This window comes from Puntigrus tetrazona, chromosome 17 (assembly GCF_018831695.1).
Source record: "Puntigrus tetrazona isolate hp1 chromosome 17, ASM1883169v1, whole genome shotgun sequence".
Lineage (NCBI taxonomy): Eukaryota > Metazoa > Chordata > Actinopteri > Cypriniformes > Cyprinidae > Puntigrus > Puntigrus tetrazona.
In genome coordinates this window covers 17,916,197-17,938,142 of record NC_056715.1, presented here as the reverse complement: position 1 = coordinate 17,938,142, position 21,946 = coordinate 17,916,197, and the positions used below count along the sequence as shown (strand labels likewise).

At 39.8% G+C, this 21,946-nt stretch overlaps 1 protein-coding gene across 1 annotated transcript; it reads left to right on the top strand.

Moving 5' to 3' along the window:
• Window positions 1-1,918: 1,918 nt before the first annotated feature.
• On the top strand, window positions 1,919-21,941 carry flvcr2a (FLVCR heme transporter 2a). The gene is made up of 10 exons (XM_043263722.1): window positions 1,919-2,801; window positions 7,806-7,947; window positions 8,290-8,430; window positions 10,149-10,216; window positions 10,613-10,716; window positions 18,466-18,576; window positions 19,399-19,504; window positions 19,837-19,948; window positions 20,203-20,267; window positions 20,738-21,941. The coding sequence occupies exons 1-10, from the start codon at window positions 2,250-2,252 to the stop codon at window positions 20,795-20,797; spliced, it is 1,461 nt and encodes a 486-aa protein (XP_043119657.1). The 5' UTR covers window positions 1,919-2,249; the 3' UTR covers window positions 20,798-21,941.
• The last annotated feature ends 5 nt before the right edge of the window (window positions 21,942-21,946 follow it).

Sequence of the window (21,946 nt, the reverse complement as noted above, 5' to 3'; positions counted from 1 at the left end):
TGCATTTAGATTAAAAATGGCTTCCCGTTAATCACTGACTGCGACAATGAAGATGAATGAAGTGTGGAAGCGTCGAACTGGACCGCATCCTCCGATCAACACTAAACAGGGAACAGTCTTTAATTGTCCGAACTCCGTCACTTTCCATCTGTCAGCTTCAGTCAGTCCCCTGAGGCTTTTGGCAAATTCTTAAGATTTTCATGTTTGTTGCTTAAAACAGCCGTGTGTCCTGCAGACATCCTTGTCTCGTTCGGTCCTCGTGTCCGTATAAGGATCCATGACACCCTAGGAAGGGCTTCATTGATTTGATGATGCCTTGGCAGGTTTGGCATCTCAGATGATTGCACTAAATTGAACTGGCATGTGTCTTATTTGGTACAGAGTTTCCACATGTCATGGCCACTGGGAATACATGTCTAAGTCTCAGATGTTCAGCTTTTCAGACCACAGTTATGCATTTGAATATTTGAGAGACCACCGAGTTCTCAATCCTGACTCGTTCTATCCCTGAATTGTTTCTTTTTTAAATGATTGTTGAACAATGTTATAGAAGCTGATGGAAGGCCTTTTGGTCCATTACTGCAAGAGTTTTCCAGACTGGGATTTGAATTAGCCGTCATCTGGATCCGAAACTACGAATCCAAATCTAGTCGTTCATTATTCTCCATTATGCCATGGTTTTTGTGTTTTCTTTCCATGACCTCTGCCGTAAATGTTCCGACAGTCTTTCATTCTTTGTGTTCTCTTAATTCCATTTGGTCTTTTCACAGCGGCTCCTCTCTGTCCCATTATTACTCTTCATTTAGATTTACAGATTCGAGAGAAACCGCACCGTTAGATCACTCACGTTTGCTGAAGCTTAAAAGTATTTCTCAACTTTCACCTAGTCTTCTGATGCGTATAACAACCTTGCATTTTTTACTTATCGCCCAATCATTTGTTTTACAAGCTGCTTGCACACAGTTTCTCGTAAACAGCAGAAGCAGGCGCCAAATCTGAAAAACCATGCACTAATTATCGGCTTTTGACTCAATTTCATAATGCACTTTTTTCAAAACAAGCCACAATTCACAAAAATCTAACAGGAACCAATATGACAAGTGTGCAAAAGTTCGCTTTAGAGATGCGTTTGAATGCAAACGGCGACTTGACACCGCATTTTAGATACAGAGACATCAATGCTATCAGAACTTCCTCTCTCTCTTCTGGGGAGGATTTTCAGAGGATTTCTGTCGGGAAGGTTTTGGATGATGCTGAGTTCACCAAACTCACCCGACCTTGTCTTTACGGCCCTTGCTTTGTACTACCTTCATTTCTGGATCTGTCTGTATCCGTTTAATATATGTTGTTTTTCATATATTTACCGGGTCAAACAATAATTGAATAATAATAGATACTATTATTCTTAAAACCATATTTCAACATGCATTTTCACTTTCAAGTCCCATGGAAACTACAACACTAGATTAGGTTCACATTTGCCCTAGACTGCATATTTGTGAGGACTATGTTCATTAAAGAAATCACAAGAGAAACGCACTTTTGACATGTAGATGATAAATTATACGATTGACTAACCTGGATCTAGTTGTTTTTGAATATTGTATGAATGTGCATTAAGCCTGCTTTGTACAAATAAATGCATTTTGTCTCTGAAGAACATTTTGTTTGTTTATAACCATCATTTTCTTCTTCCGTCTCTTGCACGATGGCAAATATGTTGCTACCTTGCTTGACGTCGTACCAGATCATGCACATGAAACAAGATTTTTATTGTAAATAAACGCAGTTAATAAATAAACATGTCAGACGATGTTGAGTGATATCGAGCTGATATTGATCGCCCATCTCTGATTATCGCCGCAACTTTAACATTGCGTCTGTGTCCAGCAGAGGGCTCCGGGGCCCCAAATATTCACCTAATCAATATTTAATAACAACTCTTCTGTGATAATATGTCGGGCTGAGGGGGAGCTAATGATTTACAACAGATCACGTGCCAGAGTTTCTCTCTCGTGTCATTCGCGTGATGATGATGATGATGATGGTGATGTGAAGCTCACGCGCATGAATCAGTGACTGAGTTGTGTTTGATTCTGTCTTCACCTTTGCTCTGAACTTTCACGAAGTCGGTCCGGACCTTTGAAGACTCTTGAGAACTTCTGCCTCAGGAGGATTCTTGCAACAGAAGGAGCGGATTCCGGGTGTGTGGAGCAGGGGAAGGCATAGAGGTACGCTCGGAGCGCAAAATGTGCGAAAAAAGCGACAACCACTTTGGAATAGACGTTCTTCAGACAGAGTTCCCAAAAGGCGCGGATGGAAACTTTGATCGCGTTGAAATCTCCGGACGCAGGGACACGAGCACCCGTTTGTACCGGAGGAGATGGCTCGTTTTATTTCTCTTTAGCTCTTATTCGCTGTGCAACGCGTTCCAGTGGATCCAGTACGGCATCATCAACAACATCTTCATGAAATTCTACAGCGTCTCCTCATTCGCCATCGACTGGCTGTCAATGATCTACATGCTGACTTACATCCCCTTTATATTCCCGGTGGCATGGCTGCTGGAGAGGAAGGGGCTGCGGGTGATCGCTCTGTTCGCAGCCTCGATCAACTGCGCGGGGACGTGGATCAAAGTGGCCAGCGTCCAGCCCAACCTGTTCTGGGTCACTATGCTCGGACAGTTCGCCTGTTCCTTCGCGCAGGTGTTCATTTTAGGAATGCCGTCTCAGGTCGCGTCCGTGTGGTTCGGGTCTGATGAAGTGTCCACCGCCTGCGCCGTCGGCGTGTTCGGAAACCAGGTGCGTAAAAGCGCACGCAGAGACGCAGAAAAACCGCCTTCTGCCTTATTTTAAGTTATGTTAATCAGATGTGATATATTACACCGAAAGCCTGTGTTTGCATTGAAGTTGTATTACAAGTTAGACACACTATATAACATAAAAAAGGAAAGTGGTTTAATAATCATTAGGGCGCATACAGGTGACTGGTGAACATCGTTTCATGGCTTTATGGAATTTAAATTTCTCATGACAATGCTTGATACTGATAAGCAAGAATAGATTTTGGCGCTTATAGTTAGGTGTGCAAATAATACGTGCATAATGTATTTGAAATTTGACGTGTTTTCGCGCATGCGTCCACCCCACAACTCTAATCCTATACCAAAGGATTGACTATATATGATGGGAATTACAAACAAGTACAATTATTATTTACATCTAATAAGTAGCTTCAAAAGTTGGGCAATTTTGTCTCTAAAATTGTTTCACTGTAAACTGCTTTAATTTGGAGAATCAGATACATGCCACTTTGCTCGTTGCTGATTGGTCCAGCTTGGGTCTGCGATCTCTAAATCAGATGAATGCCCGTAAACCGCGTCTTTCCAACCTTCTGCTGGTGAAAGCAACCCCTTGACGTCCCACCGTGAACTCGTACTGGATCCATTAGTCCCGGTTCTGAGTTCTGACGTCACATTGCCCGCGAAACAGCAATGGCGACCCGTACGGAGGCGGTGTTTATGTAAGTGCTGCACTCAGATGAAAGGGAAAACAGCTTCTCTTGCCTTATGCGCCGTTTTTTCTCTCCTCCGTTCCACTCAAATAAGCAAGGAAAGTGCCTTTGGCATAGAAATGTTTGTAAACGGGCACAAGCCCCGTATGGTTTGTTTACATCCGTGACTTGCCTGAAACGCGACGAAGTCGTGAGTCGTGGTTTCAAGTCGTGACTTACGGGCTGGGACTCAGAGTAGTCGTGTAGTGTGAGTCTCAGGGGCCATGGCGACTAACCTGCTCCAAACTCATCCATCCTCTTGAGTCTGAAAAATCAGAGTTTGCTCAAACTAAATGTGAACTTTCCTGGGTAAAAAAAACTAAACAGGGCACTGGCGAACAGCCCTACAAACAATTCTTTGTTCCCTGAAGGTTTTGGGAACGTTTTTGGTTCCCAGAAAGTTCTGGGAACGTTGGGTTTGGATCCCGGAACTTACTTTTTTAAGGTTTATTTTTGGTTATACAGGAAAGTTTTCTTTTACGAAAATCTAACGTTTGTCTGTGGTTTTTAGAATGTTATTCTAACGTTGCTGTAACGTTCCTCTAACCTCACGACGACCACGCTGTACATCAGTAATCACCCAGCGTACATGACACAGTGTAAGGGCCACAGAAATGATCCGTAGGGACACTTACAAATAAAAGTATTATAAAAAGCATATCTTGTTATTGTTCAATGAATAATAATAAGCGCATCAACTAAGATTAAATGAAATAAATAGTTCATTACAGAGTAATTTACCTAGATTTTACATTTCTTCAGCACCAAATAAAATTATTTATAGACAATCTATGGTTTATAAAATATATATTTTTATAGATGTAAATAAATAAATGACCGTTAATGACAGGTGGGTGGGCGAGCAGATCAGAAGCGCGCAATAAATAAAGATGAAACAATAAATAAAGATAAAAAAAAACTTCTGTTATCACTCTTTGCTTAACTCTGGCTTAATATAAAACGTTAACATTTGCTTTCATTACTCTAATTTCTGTATTTTAATAAATGCCGCATTAAACTGATTTCAGGGATCTGCAAAGGTATTACATTACACAAAAAAACACCTGCAACATTTTAATTGGAAAGATAGTTTTACAGTGTTATACAAATAACTTGATATTTGATATATGGCTGGTGTGTTCAGGTTTTTGAGGGGTTTTGGGTCATCAAACTAGCTTAGACTGCCCTGGCATACGCCTACATACATTGATATAATTGAACTTGTATGATGGAAAGCCGTGGTGCCATAAATTAATTTTAAACACAACGCGTGAAAGCTGGTTTATTGGCTTATTGGTAGCCTACATAAAAAAAATATGGCTGGTTGTTGGATGGAGGCAGCGAGACGTGAGGTGTACAGATCCACGTGAAGGCTTTTATTTACAAACACAGTCATACATCAATAATCAGATCCGTCTCGGACAAGACACAGGTGTATGCATGGGTCTCCGAAGTCAAACGTTTTTAGATTTGGGTGTGACATTGAAAAAAGTACACTTTTTAAAACTAAAGCCCCACCACCCCTTCCACTAGGCTGGCTACGGCCCTGACATGGGGTGTGTGTGACTGTAGTTTGATTCAAACCGAGGTGGAGAGATCTAGTATAAATGACATGATTACAAATCACTCACATGCTGAATGACACCACAGCACACTCGACTTATGAATGGGAGGGAAGGAGCAGATATTAGTTTTAGCGCTGAGATGTTAGACTATATCCTAAGACAGATTTCTCAATAACCAGCTCTGAAATGAAACATGACCCCCCGTGACCCCACTAGGAAATAACAGAAATCTTATTTCTCTTCTTCACTCTGAGCGCTATCTTCAGTCGTTGTTTTTCAGCTGGATTCATCTGAACTCACAGTAATGTGGATCTTTTGGGAAAACGCGTGCCTGTAGTTACCAGAGCTGCATTTTTGTTGTGTTTGTTGTGTTGCATAAAGTCTGGAGCACCAGTGCAACATATTCTGCAAATCATCTTGTGAATTACTTAGTTTACTTGCCACTTGCTATAGTGCTTTGAGTGAAGATTTGATGCTGTTCACCTTGCAAGCACTAAGCTTGGGCATACAGTTGTTTAGAATCCTTCCAATTCATTAATATGAGAACAAGGTTAATGATGGAATGGATGAAGATGAAAGTTAACGGTAAAGAAGGGTAGCATATCCACACTTACATATAGATGAGACCGGACAAACTAACACCGAACAGAATTGAGTATAAAGGGGAGTAGATGACGTTAATGATGAGACACATCATAACAAAATGACACAAGTAACACAAGACAGAAACTAGGTCACACATGGCACATGAGGAATGAAAATAAACACAAAACAGTCCAGGGGTGTGATAGTTGAGAACAAATGAATGCATTTGACTTCGTTGGAAAAGTTGTGAACAGTTCTCCTGTGCATGTGGTCTATAGCATGTGGGTTGCACATTTCACCACTGTCCTCTAGGGGCTCTAAGTGGGATATCTCCCCTAATATAGTAGTAAAGGGAGTAGTATTGTTTGGTTTAGAAGAAGCATGGCTTTCTTCCCATTCTTTCATCAATGCTGAAGAGTCCAGACTGAGAAACTTTAATGTTGGAAACCGCCCCTAACTCGCAGTGGTCATTAATGGCCTGAAAAAGACATCTATGGAAGGAGAAAGTGAGTATGGGACTGAAGTGAGGAAGTTTATTGAGAGACATTTTTATGTTGATGATGGTCTCAAGTCATTCCCTTCAGAAGAAGGCCATTGGTATGTTAAAAGCAACTCAAAACATGCTGGCTCAATCTAACCTCCAAACAAAACCGAGGTTGTGAAAGCCCTTCCAGCTGCCAACCTCGCCAAAGACTTAGGATTTTGATGTTGGCCAAGATCTTCTCCCTGTGCAAAGAAGTTTAGGTCTCAGATGGGACCTTGTTGCAGACACTCACTTTCCAAGTGACTCATGTTGAAAAACCAAAACCTCAATGAGGAGCGCTATCGACCAATTATAACTTATCTTGGGTTTGCTGCTCCAGTGAGTCCAAAAAATTCTAAGAGATCTGACCATTTATATTTGTTACTGGGATGGTAAAAATGGTGTACCTCTCTAAAGGATCTGAAAGGGGTGAAGATCCCAAGAGCATTCACATCTATTCCAGTCTCAAAAGCTCAGGAAAAAACAAGTTTCCTTATTCTGTGATGCAACAAGTAAAGCTATCACCGCTGTTGCCTTCCCGAAAGACTACAGATGCTAAAGGACTGAAGTAGGGTTCATCTCTGATAAGACAAAACTAGCTCCTAAACCTGAGTTCACCATACCAAGACTAGAACTTTGTGCTGCTCTCCTGGCAGTAGAAGTGATCTCTGAAGAGTTGAATTTGGAACTGAAGAACATAAAATTGTGCTTGGTTACATATTCACTGAAGCCTCTAGAGCTGTAGCACGACTCTCACACACTGCTCATTCCATTACTAAAGGAGCTGAACATGATTCCTGACAATGCTTGCACATTTGTAAGAAGCCTTTGAGTGAACTAGATGAGATTAAATTCCTCCTTGCTGTTCAGACAGAGGTTTATTCGCAACAATTCTAGAGTATCAACAAACAAGAACCTCAAGAAACAAGGTCCCTTTATTGACTCTCAAGGCCTTCTCTGAGTTCGAGGGCGATTATCAAAAGCTCAGTGTCCATCAAAAGAGACTCACCCAATCAAAATTCTGCACACACAATCTCATTATTCTCTTATTTACCAAAGTAAAATGTGTTTAAATTATTTAATCCAAAGACAAATTAAATACTGTTTTTCATACTTTTATTATGTGGAAAAACTTGAAACCCAAGTTTAATAAGTAAAGAATGCCACTGATTTCGTATAGTGTGTTTTAAATTAGAATGCTTTTGACTTTTCCTTTGGAAACCTTTTGAAACCGTGGATTTTAACTGGTATCGGTACTGAATAATGACATTTTGGTACATTGACAACACCAGCGTGTTGTATCCTTTTATCAATTGACTAGGTGTTTGAATTGTAATTGGTTTGTATTGTGTTTTAGAAGGTTGTCATTGTTGTTAGCCATAATATCAGCTTCACCTACGATAAGTACATTAGACATTTACAAAAAGACATTCATGATTTTTTTTGGACAATTTGCAGATTTATCTTCCATCCATTGTGCATCTTCCAGTTGCACAAATCAGAGAGTTTAAATTTTTTTGTTTTGGGTCAGTGAGATGGAGATTATGATGCAATTGATTCTTTGTGTCTTTCCCCTTCAGCTTGGCATTGCTATTGGTTTTTTGATCCCGCCGGTTCTTGTGCCCAACGTGGATGACATGAATGAACTGGCTCAAAACATCAGTGTCATGTTCTACATCACAGCTGCTGTGGCCAGCCTCATCTTTCTGCTGGTGGTGTTTGGTAAGGTTATCCAGTCAAAAATAATAAGGATGGTTAAGTGACAAACGTTTTTAATTTAGATCAGTCTTGATATTTGCTTTTACAAAGTCATTTGTGTCAAGTGGTGAAATTGATTATATGATTTGATTTTGGAAACACAAGCAGAACCAGTTGCTGTGAATATCATTCAATTTGTGTTTGCAAGCAATGAACTGCTCATGTTTCATGAACAAGGCTCAATGCTTTGCCCTATGATGTTATCCTTGATTGTAGTCATTTTGCAAACCGGGTCATGCTTACTCATATAATGTCCATTTCTGGTTTAATCAATTGCTGTTTAGAGGGTTTGAATGTGCCATTCAGTTTTTCAGGAAAGGCCTGAAATCCCCCCGTCTCTGGCTCAGGTGGCGCTCAGAGACATGCCCACCACAGAGTACTCGTACCTGGCTTCAATCGCGAGACTTTTCTGCAACAAGCCCTTCATCCTCCTCCTCATTAGCTACGGTACACACTGATAACTATATAAATATATAATAGGCTATAATACATTTATAGAAAAAACTGTGCAACAAGTATAATGCAGTTTAATCTTTTTCTCATTGTCTTTATTTTATTTATTCCGTCTGATCGCTCAGACATCATTAGTTCTAGCGCTGCCCGACATTTAAGCTATTCATCATAAAACTAAAATTCAGTCAACAAAACGTTTAAAACTATTTCATAGGAATACACAGAAGAATGCACAAGCTAGTACGACTGATAGCTTTTTGTTTCTTTGAGAGAATGACAATCGTTTTCATCTGCCACATTTATCAGCGTCGCGATCGATCCGATGAGATTGGACGAATCACAAGTCGCACCCGTTTCTACGTTAAATTGATAAATAAGGCCCACTATGTCTGCAGAATTCTGCAGTGTTAACTTATAATTTTCTTGTATTGATTTTGAGTCCAGGGTAGTTATAGCGTACATACAGTGTAACTGACTAAAATAAAAACCCTGAACACATGCTCATTTAATGGCTCCATTTAATTGAGTTGCCTTTATAGTCAGCAAATTTAAACCCCCGTATAAACTGAAGTGTCCTGTTCATGTATTGTAGCATTTTTAAGTACTTTAAATGATTTTAAGTCAAGTCACCTTTATTTATACAGCACTTTATACTATATAGACAGTGCAAAGCAGCTCTAAAAAGAGGACACGTCGTTATTGATTTGGTGATGAACCCAGACTCCATAGGTTACAGAAAAAATCATTTTGAATATACAAAACAAATTTTATACTGGTTTAAAAGTTAGCTGCCTGTATAGAAGATAGAATGCACTGCAGCAGCTCGCTTTGGACCAGAATACGGAGATAAATGTATAACTATGTTTTTTGTTCTACTTCCACTTACCTGATATCTTCTATATCGAAATAATGTCAGGTATTTTCCAAATTCCAAAAGAAAGAAATAAAAAGACAAAAACTTGATAAATCGGTCTGCACAGAAAACCGAATAGTATTCAGATCATTTTTTACCTCTTATACACCACAATCTCTGACGGTCCTGATCTCGTTCACAACATGCGTCATTGTGCTCTGGCACGCTGCAAAGTAGCTTTACAGAAAATCTTGAGCTTCTGCATTATATTTAGTAGTAGGTTAATAGTAGTGACTATGACAGAAATGTAGAGGAAATATCATGCAGTTAGTTAAAATTCCATCCAGCTAGTGTTTGGTTTAGGGTTATTTACTAGTTACTTATTATGCAAACTTAATTGTTTACTGTTTAAAATAAGTACATGTAGCAAGTAACCATGTCATGTTACAATAAAGTGACTTTTGGTGCGATGGCAAGAAAGAAAGAAGTTCAGATAAATAGTGTGGTGGCAAACCATTCAGTTTGACGGTTTCAAGCTGCACTCTATACTCAATGGGGAGCCAGTGAAAGCTAGCCAAAACAGGTCTAATATTGCGCCTCTTTTTAATCTAGCTGGACCTGTAACAGAACAATTTAGAGACCCTTAAATAGTTGTAATACTTGATCAAATAAATGCATAACGCAGTTTCGAAGTCCTTGAGTGGGAGGAAAGAGTTAACTTCGGCAATTGAACTTTAACTTTCACTATTGAAATGTTACTTTGTCTCTCATTTCTAACTATCAGTTTGCCATTATACCCCATTTGAATCCTTTGATATTTATTCGACAGCACGATTCTCCCTGTGTTTGTGTTTCCCAGGACTGAACGTGGGATGTTTCTATGCTGTTTCCACTCTGTTGAACAGGATGATAATAGAGCATTACCCTGTGAGTCCTGCTGTCAACATCCTCGAGTTCTCCTCCACTCTACAGACACAGATGATGCACACAGTCATCATTGTATTAACATGTTTTTTGTTTGTTCGTTTTTTGGGAATTGTGCCATTGTAACAGCATGGCATGTTTCGAAGTGTCTTGATGTACACATCGTGGTCTACGATAATGATTATTGTTCGGTACTACAGCAACATCAGCTTTTTTTACTTGCTAAAAACATATAATGTGTCATTTTATCAGTTCACTGTGAAAGACATTCTTGCTGATTTCAGCTCAGACTCCGTGTACTGGCTTACCTAAACACTGCGGGCTGAATTGCATCAGAACATGCTCTTACGGGGTGATATATTTAAGATATCTCAGATGTCATTATTGTCTGAAGCGCAGGGTGAAGAGGTGAACGCTGGGAGAATTGGCTTGACTCTCGTCATCGCTGGCGTGGTCGGCTCTCTGATCTGTGGGATCTGGCTAGACAAGACCAAGACTTATAAGTAAGTCGTGCATTTTCTATTGTTTTATTCCCCCCCTGAGGTCTGCTCATAACGATAGCAAAGTTTTTCATTTTATAATGCGTAAGACTAAAACACGACCAAACATTTTAATTATTGTAACCTTTTGAAATGTACCTTTCGCAAAATCAAACTGACAGAAGATTTGACGATCTTGCAAGCAAGATTGTGTTAATTTTTTTTTTTCATATATGGTGTTGCATGCACATGTGTAATTTAGTAATAGCAATTAACATAAAATATTTAGGCATTTAATCATCACAGCTTTGTATATTTTAGTATATACTAAAAAAAAATTCTAAGTAGAAAATTAATACAACTTTTATCAGTCTGTTACTTGGCTTTTTTTCTTTGTTTATGACATTAGCAATTTCTGCATGGAAATGATTTCAAATGAACCTCTACACCATTTATTTTGTCAAGTGTAGCTCTCGGTAGAGTGACCTTTCTCCAAGACCTTTCCTACACTAGATTGTTAAAACTCTTAACTTTGACTCATGTTGAGCAGCAGAATGCCTGTAATGTGCTTTCTTTTATAACAGAGCCTCTGTTTCTCCTAATCTCATCATGTGTGAGAGGATTTAGCAGGACAGATCAGCGGTTACTGGGTTTATTACTCACACTGACCTTGATTCAAGAATGGAGAACACACTCCGGTCTTTACTCTCAATCCTAAAGATGTGCTTTCATCGTCGTAGAGTATCAGTCATTGGAACTAATGTTATTTCAGTCCTGTCACAGTAAGCTTGGACTTAATTTACTTGTCATTTGAGTAAATTCTCATTGACAAATCACATACAGCAATTTAAAGTGTTTTGTCAAAATTGACTCAATTCTAAATATTTCAAGGTAGACGATTATGAGTTGAAGAGCACTGCAAAAATGTCTACATGCCTGAATCTAAGTGTCTAAACATCAGTCCGCCACACTCATTTAGAGGCAATATTTTTGTGCTTTGTGTCAAGAACAATATGTTTTAGCAGTCAATTAAACATTTTCCCCCTTAACAGACTGAAACAACTATCTGAGGCCAATAGAAAAGTAATATAATGAAACTGCAATATAGTCTCATTGGAAAAACATGCCTGTACCAAGACTCCAGAAGCTCCACATGAACACTACATGCAGTAAAACACCTACAATTTGTGTTCATGAATTATGATGACGAAGGCAGACTGTCAGTTATTAAAGGTTTATTTTTGCACAGCTCTTTGCACTATGACCTAAAAAAAAACACATATTGCATGATACTTATGCCTTTAGTAAACTTGCTGGTTAGCTCACCTGGTAAAGCATCGCATTTGTGATTGTGCTCTGGAACTTGAGGCCCATAAAAATTGAGTTGTGATAAAAGAGCTCAAAGACTTGTAGAAACAAGCTAAAATGGCATTATTAGATTTGGTTGGGATGTTATTTTAATATGCGATAGGGAAACAACCACTTTGGCATCACTCACTTTGAAATGATGCTAAACATGTAAGAATCGATGCAACAATCACGTGTGTGCATTAAAACCACTAAAAGGAAGCCAGGCTTAAATTTAAAACCATTACTGCATCACATATTGAGGTGACAGCATTGTTCAAGGTTTCTTGTTCATTTAAGGTTAGTTTTTTCTGAGTAGGAAGAAAATGTACCTTTAAAGTAAAAAGGCCCATGATCTCTAATTACCATCACTACAAGAACAAAACACATATATTAACCAAACAACATAAAGAAGATTAAATGGGGCTAAAACCTCTATTAATTCTAAATGACAGCTATTTTCACAATCGCATACATATTTAATGTATTCAGGAGTAAGGGATTATGGGTTTCCCTCGGCCACAATGCTTGGTAGAAGATTAATGAAGGTCTTTTCAACTCAACTGTACATTACACCAATCAATGCACTATAGACGTCAGAGCTGCGTTTCTCTTATTACTTAACAAATTGTATTGAAGACTTTGTTTTTAAAATCTAAACCGTTTCTCTCATGAGTTTAATTAAAGAAAGCGTGATTAACATGTTTAAACTACATGTTTTTTACGCTGTCAGACTAAAACTGATCAAGTGAAGTATATTTGCATGTGCTTTGAGACACGAGCAGCATTGGCCTCATGTAGAAACTTCCACTGTTTGTAGAATATTGATTAGCAAATGTGTTCTCTGTTTCCAGAGTTATCATCCACCTCCTGATATGAATAGATGGTGATTGTTATGTAACACGGTTGCTCATATATTTGTCTGTGAATGCGTTCTGTCCGTATCCATCACAAAGGCTCTTCACTGTAGTGGTCTCTCTTATCTCTTGTGAAGCGCCGGTTTGAAAACTGCCTGTTCAATGAGCACACATCATCCCGGAGCTTGTAATCGACTCAGAGTCGTTTGAGTCAGAATTGCCCCCGGCAGATCCCAACAGCAGCAGTGAAGTGGGGCGTTTTCTTACGCGTGGTTGTACTGAACGGCTTCATAATACATTGTTGATTTAGAGGGAGCTAAAGACATAAAAGACCTACTTACATGTACAGGAATTTTGTTTTCCTACCGAGGCTGGTTATGATTAAGAAATACATGCTTTTCCTAGAAAGATGTGTGGATCTGTCGGATTTCTCAGAAATTAGACATATCATGTCCAATAACTTTACATTTCCACTTCACTATTCATCACAGATGATCACTACAATGTTCTCCGCACAAATCTACCTTTTAATTTATTTTTGTCCTTACTTGATAAAAATTGACATTACATCATCATCATACACTTACGGCAGAATGAGGCTGTTCCGTACCTATATTCAGTTGACATGAGAATTCATATTTAACCACGTGTGCATTTTAAAAATAACATAGCTGCCATATTCTGACAAAAATAACAGGTTCATTTTGAACATATACCTTTTTTACTGTAAGGTTTTATATATGTGACTGCGTCCCTATGTCTAAACAGGTAATCATTGCCTGTTTCAATTCATTTCTAAAATCAGGCAATATCAAAACCACTCAATATTGGCCTTAATATTGCCTTTTTTTTCCCTTTCTCTCAGATTTCACCCCAGTTGTGTTACAGGGGATAGACAAGGATGAGTTGTAGCTTATAACTTTATTATCAAAATAAAAGGGAATCCAAAAACAAACTCAACAGATGTTTGTCACGTTACTTCCACAGTCACCAGTTGAGCTGAACTGCATTTCCCAGCATCCCTCTTGCCACTCACCTGCACTATGTCATAAAGCATTCATACCTGACCTCTATCGGTGAATCCTCCTCACCTGTTGCTGCCAATCAAGCTCCTTATAAGACAAGACTCCGCCCATATATACCAAATACAGATTCATCCAACATTTATTTTCACCTGCCTACTGTTTTAATAAACCTGCTGTTGTATTCATCAGCCTTTGTGTCTCTCAGTGGGTTTGGTGACAGAAGATGCTTAAGATGGCCTCATAAAGGAATATGTGGAGTAGATTTTAGGACTTACATTTTGGAGTGACTCCCTATTGAAGACTCTTTTCTGGCTGGTATTTGAAGACAGTCTTATTAGTCAGGTACCCACAGCAGCAAACTCTTATTCCCGCACTCAATATATTGACTATGTGATGTGCTGGAGTGCCGTTCCTCTCTCACAGATAGAGAGGTGGATGAGTTCCTCAGTTTAGCCCCAAGGAGGTTCCAGTTCTTAAGTTTATCGCTAAAAGAGCTCAGATTCCTGAGTTTAGCCCATGGAGGGCTACAGTTCCTCAGTTTAGCATTAAGGACATTTCGGTTCTTAAGTTTACCCCTAGAGAGAGCTCCAGTTCTTGAATTTTAAACCAGAGGGGGCTCAGGTGCTCGCTCCTCCTGAGCTCCCTCAAGTGCCCACTCCTCCACAGTTCGCTCCACCAGAGCGCCATCCTGTTACCACGACTGGCCTTTCAGTTCACAAGTATTGCTTGTTTCTGTCCAAGGTGGCCCACATTAGCCCACAGAATGTCACAGTTGTAGTGTTTGTGGGTAAACTGTCTGTGCCCTATATTTTATTTACACCTAATCCACCCATGTGGGCTTTAGCTTCATTTGCTCTGCCCCGGCTGAATTCCTGCTGTGCCATCCTCATCATGAATACAATCAGTAGTCTTTGATCCATAGAACACAGAACACATAGAAATCAACACAATAGTTGCTGGAGCAAACACATACACAATGAGTAGACCCAAAAGAGGAGAAGCACACAGACAGGAACTAAATACACAATGTGTATTTAGAACCAAGAACCAAGAGCCAAGTCAAATTCTAGTATCCTTTGTGGAGTCAAGTCCAGTTAAAATTTCTGGAACCTAATCCAGATCCAGTTCATCTTTGGCTTCCAATCCAGTGGGAAACACCTAAACCAGCATGGGATCCACCAGATCCTCACAGACTTTCATCTGTACCATCTTCTGGTCAATCAACTCCATTAGCTCCACCACTGGCCTCAAGCTGGTCTCTACCCTTGGTTTTGCTGACTCCACCATGGCCACCACCTTCAGTTCAATTAGCTACACCTCTGGCTTCACTTTGGTCCTTGCTCTCTAATCGCTGATTCTTCCATAAACACGGCATCAGTTCCATCAGCTTCATCTCTGGCACTGATCTGGTCTCAACCCTCTTCTATAGAAACTCATCCACGGCCTTCACCCTCAGTTCTTCCTCTGCCTGTACCTCTCCATGGTCTGGACCCTCTATCTTTCCCCTGTGTCCACCACTGTACCACCACCCTAGTCTCTGTTAAACTCTAGTCTGCTATTGTCTATGTGAGTTTTTTTTAAATGTGTAGAAAATAACATAAGCTTGTTTTTCATAAACCGGTCAAAATTTACCAGAAACCGCTGCACACAGGCTGAATGTGAATGTAAGTGTCTGTAAATTCACCCTCTGACACTATTGTATTCACACTAGGAAAGCCTGCTAGTTCACGTGCTTTGGTCCGGACCAAATACAACTTTTTTGCAAGTGAGCCAGAAATTGCGAACAAAACCACAAGTGTGCTAAGGTCAACCCAGGAAGTTCAAAAACAGGCTAATCATGGAAAGTTTTTATAGTACAAATGTTATACTGATTTTATTTATTTTATGTTTTACCGAATTTCTGTTGTCACCTACTAACACAATATGAATCCAGTGAAGAGAGCATACTCTTATACATGACATAGTACTGACATTGGCAAAAAGTAGCGTGTATAGGAAAGCGATTGCAGGCTTTTACGGGTCTCATTTTGGCTAGCAAGTATAGTGAACAAAACACTTTCCCATAACACAACTACTGGAGCTTGTTAACTCAAAATGCGCAGTGCTTTATGTGACTGGGGTTGGATTGAGTTCGGATTACATTCACACCTTATACAAACTGTACCACAGTTAATTTGGAACCCAATCGAGACCACCTCGGTCTCGGTTCGGTTGTTTGGTGCGCACCAGACTGTGATTGCTGCATTCACACCTGCCCAAAAGGTCAGCACCAAAGGGTGGAACGAACTTGAGTTTGTTTCAAATGAACCAAACAAGACATACACCCTAAAACTGTGCTTTAAACTGGAGAGCATTTATTTATTTTCAGTTGTTCAAATTGCCGTAATCGAATATGATTAGAATGATAATTACATTTTTATCAGGAATTATTGTCAAACCAGGAATCGTTAAATCCTTACTAGGCACAGATGAACATAATCAACCAGCGAGTCTTTGTCTTGCCATTTTTATTCCTTTTAAACTATACTGTTCAGCACAATGGTCATTGCTGTTTTATTGTGCTTTGTAAAAAAATGAATTGAACGTAACTGGACTGGATGACCTCCAATTGTGGGAATGAACTAACTTATATGGCAAGATACGGCATGCTGTATCTTGGAAGCTGGACTCGCAGAAATGGCAGACTGGGAGAGACCACTGGGCAAGAAAGTATTCTGGAAAGAACCATGATTTTACACTAGACTAGCCAGACGTCCTAACAAAGAAACAGCTTTGTAGATGAGGAAACAGGTAGGGCTCCACTCCAGGATGTAGTACTGGATTAGTGCTCCTTCTGGAATTGACATGGCGGCTTCCTCTAGCTCCTGAATAGACATGGTAACAGGCTCAGGATGGAGTGCCAGGCCTTTGTGGTGGAAGAGAATCTGGAGAACAAAAAGCCATAGCAAAGCCAGGAGCCAGTAGAAGAAGGCCAGGTCGGAACTGACAGGACAGAATACTGTCTCAGCAGAGCTGGAGACTACCACAGCAGAGAATACAGGGCTGAAGATCCACATGTTGGAGAATATGGAGTTTAAAGATCACCACAGCAGAGAAGGTGGAGTTGATGACCACCAATGCAGAGCAGACAGTGCTGGAGACCACCAGTGCAAATTGTAGCTGAGAACCGTCCAAGACCAAAGATCATCAAGATAGAGCTGCTGGAATAGGAGACTACCAAGGCAGAGAAAATTGAGCTTAAGTGACCAGATGAAGCATGATGGAGCTGAAGACCACTAAGGCAAAGCAGAAGACCACAATTTTGGATCAGCCAGGGCTAGAGATGAAGGTCATCAACAGAACAGGAAAAGAGTTCAAGAACACCCCCTTGGCTTTGACAGGACAGGCAATGGGTCCAGTGTTGGTCTTCATGGCTGTGAAAGGACCAGCACTTTCTGTTCTAGGTGACCTCTGTGGACATAACAGGACAGGCAGGGAGTTGTGGTTGACCTGGAGTGAATGGAGCTGTCTCTGGAGGATTAGGATCAGAAGCTCCTACCTTGGGAGGATCTGGAGCAAACACTGCCACCTTATGTGCAGAACATACACTCAGAATGGCAGTGGCCTCTTCCTGGGAGTGATGCAGATGGTGGAAGGACCTCTAAGACCACCTGATTCATTTGTGCTGGAAACATGGCGCTATGGGAATGCCGACCAATTAGTCCTGTTTGATTATGGTAAAATGGTAAACATACTCAAGTACTTGTTGTACTCGAGGGAACCTTGAACCCTCCTCCTGATGGCCCCTCCCAAACCTACATTTGGAATATTTACTAACATGTGAGGCAATTCTGAGAAATGATTATACAAAATCCTTTTGATGAAAACAAACAAACTGTCATCCTGCGCGAGAAGGAAGAGACGAGACGGATAGATGCTAGCTAGTTGTATTTCTTGGACTAGTATTCTATCATGGTGCGATTAGCCAAAGATAAGTAGATGTCCACAAATGGTGAGAAATGGCAAACTCAGCTTTACACAAAATGCAAAGACAATGCCAGACATGGGACTAAGGAAACTGAGGGCATGCAAATGCACGGGAAAACAGGGGGCTTAATAAATCACATAAAATAGGTGAACATAATCAATCAAACAACTGATGAGTTCACTATAGACACCAAGTGAAAAAGTACATAGGGACTACAAATAGGAACAGAAACCAAAGCAACAAAAGCGATTGTATGTGCATATATTTTGATATACAGATAGAGCTGACGCCTGTTGAGTTGCAATCAGAAACATACTTTTAAGAAAATGACAAAATGAAAAAGCAGATGATGTAGGTCTACCACTGATCTATCTATTATATATCATTGAGGTCTACTCAAACCTACATTGCTGATTAATGATTCCCTGACATGCTTTTATTTCTGCACTTCTGTAACGTATCCCATTGAATGTATGAAGATGTTTAAAGATTAAACCACTCAGTCAAAGTGTTCTGTGAGTCACACAATTACGACATACATTTTGGCAGTTTAACCTGTTAATTTTTGTCTTGCCAGGCAGACAACGCTCTCAGTGTATCTGCTGTCGTTTGTGGGGATGGTGATCTATGCTTTCACCCTGAACTTGGGTCATCTGTGGGTTGTCTTCCTTACATCAGGAACACTCGGGTAAGAGATGCAGTGACAAAAAACCTGCAGTGGACACAGAGGTGTTGTGACATTCAAGGCACGCTATAAAAAAATCCTTTTTGTCTTTTTAGCTTTTGTCTTGCTTTGCACTACAAACAACAGCACAAGTGCACTTTTCATGCAAAAAGAAAAATAATTTGTTAGTCAATGAAAATGAAAATAAATTATGTATTATTATAGTATTGTGAGACTGTGGTTGTCAAACGTTCCTGACATTGTTACACTGTAGTTACACACATAGCTAGCTTTATCATTTATTTTCTAGGTTAGGGTGTAGGGTTAGTTGCTTGTAATTCTGCATAACTTACAGTTTTCACTATAACAAGTACATGTAACAAGTATAACCATGCCACATTAAAATAATGTGTTACCAAAATGCAACATTCTGGAAGGAAAAGTTAAACTTTTCTCAGCTTTTGTCACAGTATATACTTACATCACATTTCTTCCACTTTGACCAAAGTGCACATGTGCCCGAAGTATAAAAATCATGGCAGAATTTCCCAACAAAACTCTTAGACACCAAACATCTAATATTGTCATTTATAAAAGATAATTTTGCCTCCAGTATGATAGTTACAGCGTCAACTAAATGGACCACGCTAGCCAGCCAAATCTTTACCTCGTGATTACATGCTTTTTAAATAAAAAAGGGAATATTTATATAGCAGCATAGAGCTGATTGCAACATCTAGAGTTTCATGAATGAACTAGATTTCTGTTTTTAATGCGTGTTAATGATTGCTGAACTATTTCCAGTCTGGAAGCTGATTCCTCACACTCTTCTGTCTTTGTCCGCAGGTTCTTCATGACGGGTTATCTGCCGCTGGGCTTTGAGTTCGCAGTGGAGCTCACGTTCCCAGAGTCAGAGGGAACATCTTCAGGACTGCTCAACTGTTCAGCGCAGGTCACGCATCCGAGTCCAATCTGAAAAGATGTTTCCACGTCTTCCAGCAAATAAATGCATGGTTGCACGTTTCAAATTCAGACATATACACTTTAACATTTTCGCTTATTCATTAACTATGCATGCTTAGTTATATTTAGCATTTGATATACTAGCTGTTAATTTGAACTAAACTGGTTTAGTTGATTCCAGTGTCACCACTCAACAATTTTGAAACACCAAATCTAATTATTTCAATCAAAAAGTAGCCATTGGCAGTTTATTGAGGGAAAACTCTTCACACTTGGTTACCTTTATGACATCCATGCTCAGGATCTTTCTGTTATATGCAGATGTTTGGAATTGCATTCACCATCATTCAAGGGAAAATTATCGATCACTTCAGCACGCTGGCTGGAAACATCTTCCTCTGCGTGTTCCTCTTCATCGGCACCATCATGACAGGTAGAAGCGCTCCACTCGTCTTCTTCACACATGATGAACATAGCATAACTTCAGCGGCGCGTACACACACGCTTGGTTTCATGTAGTAATATGAACGCACCACGAAAGCTAATGAGACACGAGAGCAGTGGTGCTTGCAACACCAAGGCCATGGGTTCGATTCCCAGGGAATGCATGAACTAATGAAGTGTAAACCTTGAATTAAAGTTGGTATCAGATGTATAAATCGGTTTATGTCTCTCTCTGCCTCACAGCGCTTATAAAATCCGACCTGCGGAGACAGAAGGCCAATAGTCAATCTCAGACAGAGGTGATCGCTGTGAGTATCATCACACCAGGTCAAAGCCAGACACACAAAACAGAAGAAAAATGAACAACAGACGAACTAATGATTGCGAACAGACGGTGATTGGATTAACAAAAAAGAAAGAAAAAAACACTAAATAGGGCCATCTAGTGGTTACATAAGAGCTCGAGGCCGGTGAGATCGATCTTCCTCTTTTCACAAACACTTATACGGTGTGCATAACACTGTGTTCTGACTATACCTGGATATAAAGTTAGTTACAAACCAAAGCTCAAAGTATAAACTACATCATTGCCCAGGTCAGAGATGCTAACTGTGACTATAAGGCATGTTAAGATGTTATAAACATTAACATTAAGTCAATTTTTGCTATGCATTTTTTTATGTCAAAAATATCATAGTTCCTTACTGAAGTACCTAAGTAGGGAACTATAAAAATGTTTAATTTTAAATATGAAGGGATGCTTGATTCTTCTGTTCAGGACTCATCCGTACATTCCCAAGAAGGAAAACCGTTACCAGTAAAAGAGATGAAGATGTAAAGACAGAAAGCGTCAGAATCACGCTCTCCATGTGCGTCATAATTCCTCCTGAACGTCGCACGGCTAACATCAACGTTACATACTAATATCCTGTTATTGTTCAGTATTTGAGCATTTAGTGCTCGTCACAAAGCTCCAACCTTCCGACATTCGGTGGGAATCATTCATGAAACACAAGCACAAAAAAACTGCAGGCCGTTGCATTCAGTTCACAAGAGTATGGCTTTATGAACAATGACTTCTCGTGTTTCGTGTTGTGATGTGTCGTTTTCTATGATGTTTGCATGACGGTTTGTTCGAGCTGACCTAAACTGACCAAATGTTTCTATCACTAGAAGTACTAGTATAAAGTGCCTCTGTAACAGACACCTCTAGATGTGATGCAGGAGCCCTCCGTCTGTTGAGGTGAGGTGGATGTTGATGCTGGACATCACTCTGTTATGGAAGGTCAAAGTCCTTCAATGAAACCATCTAAAGGAACCTGAAAAGAACCTATGAAAGAGCTTCACTGATCAACGGAGATCTTTTATAATGTAATGCTAACACTACAGTGCAGGAAATGAGAAAATAATGTATTTAGGGAACGTCTGCAATGGTTTATGTGTGTTGTAGTGTGCTGTGTAATGCGTGATCGATTACACCGAACGAAATCCAAGATTTCCTCTCGCTCATTTTGGATGGCTGGTATTGGTTTTGCTAAAGCAAAGAAGCTGTTGAAGAAGTCTTGAGTTATCTGTCAGAGAAACTGCAACGAAACACAGTTCCTGAGCTGCACACAACTTTTTGTTTAATTTTCAGGTGTATGAGATTACCTGATGGCTAATTAAGATTTTAAGGTGAGAATTATGCATAGAAGAAAATGCATGAATCTGATGGGTTTTCTTTTTTGCTGCATTGACAGAACGTTACAGATTTTGTGGGAAAGATGAAGATATTCGTAAACGTGTTTATGTAAAATGATGAGATCCTATGGAGAGTTGGGACATGTTTTTACACTCCTGTGCAGACCCTACCATACGTTTAAAAAAAATAAAGGAAAACCCTTTCTTCATCCAGGAGAATCCCATTGAGACCTGCGCCCATATTCACGAAAAATCCTGGTGCTAAGAGTTGCTCCTAGTAGCAAAACACTAATAAAATTGTTAGAAA

Excerpts from the sequence above, each read along its gene's own strand:
- flvcr2a (XM_043263722.1), top strand. The coding sequence starts at position 2,250 with ATGTGCGAAAAAAGCGACAACCACTTTGGAATAGACGTTCTTCAGACA. Across the intron at positions 7,948-8,289 it reads CTTTCTGCTGGTGGTGTTTG|TTTTTCAGGAAAGGCCTGAA; the intron begins GTAAGGTTATCC and ends TGTGCCATTCAG. Across the intron at positions 18,577-19,398 it reads CTTACATCAGGAACACTCGG|GTTCTTCATGACGGGTTATC; the intron begins GTAAGAGATGCA and ends CTTTGTCCGCAG.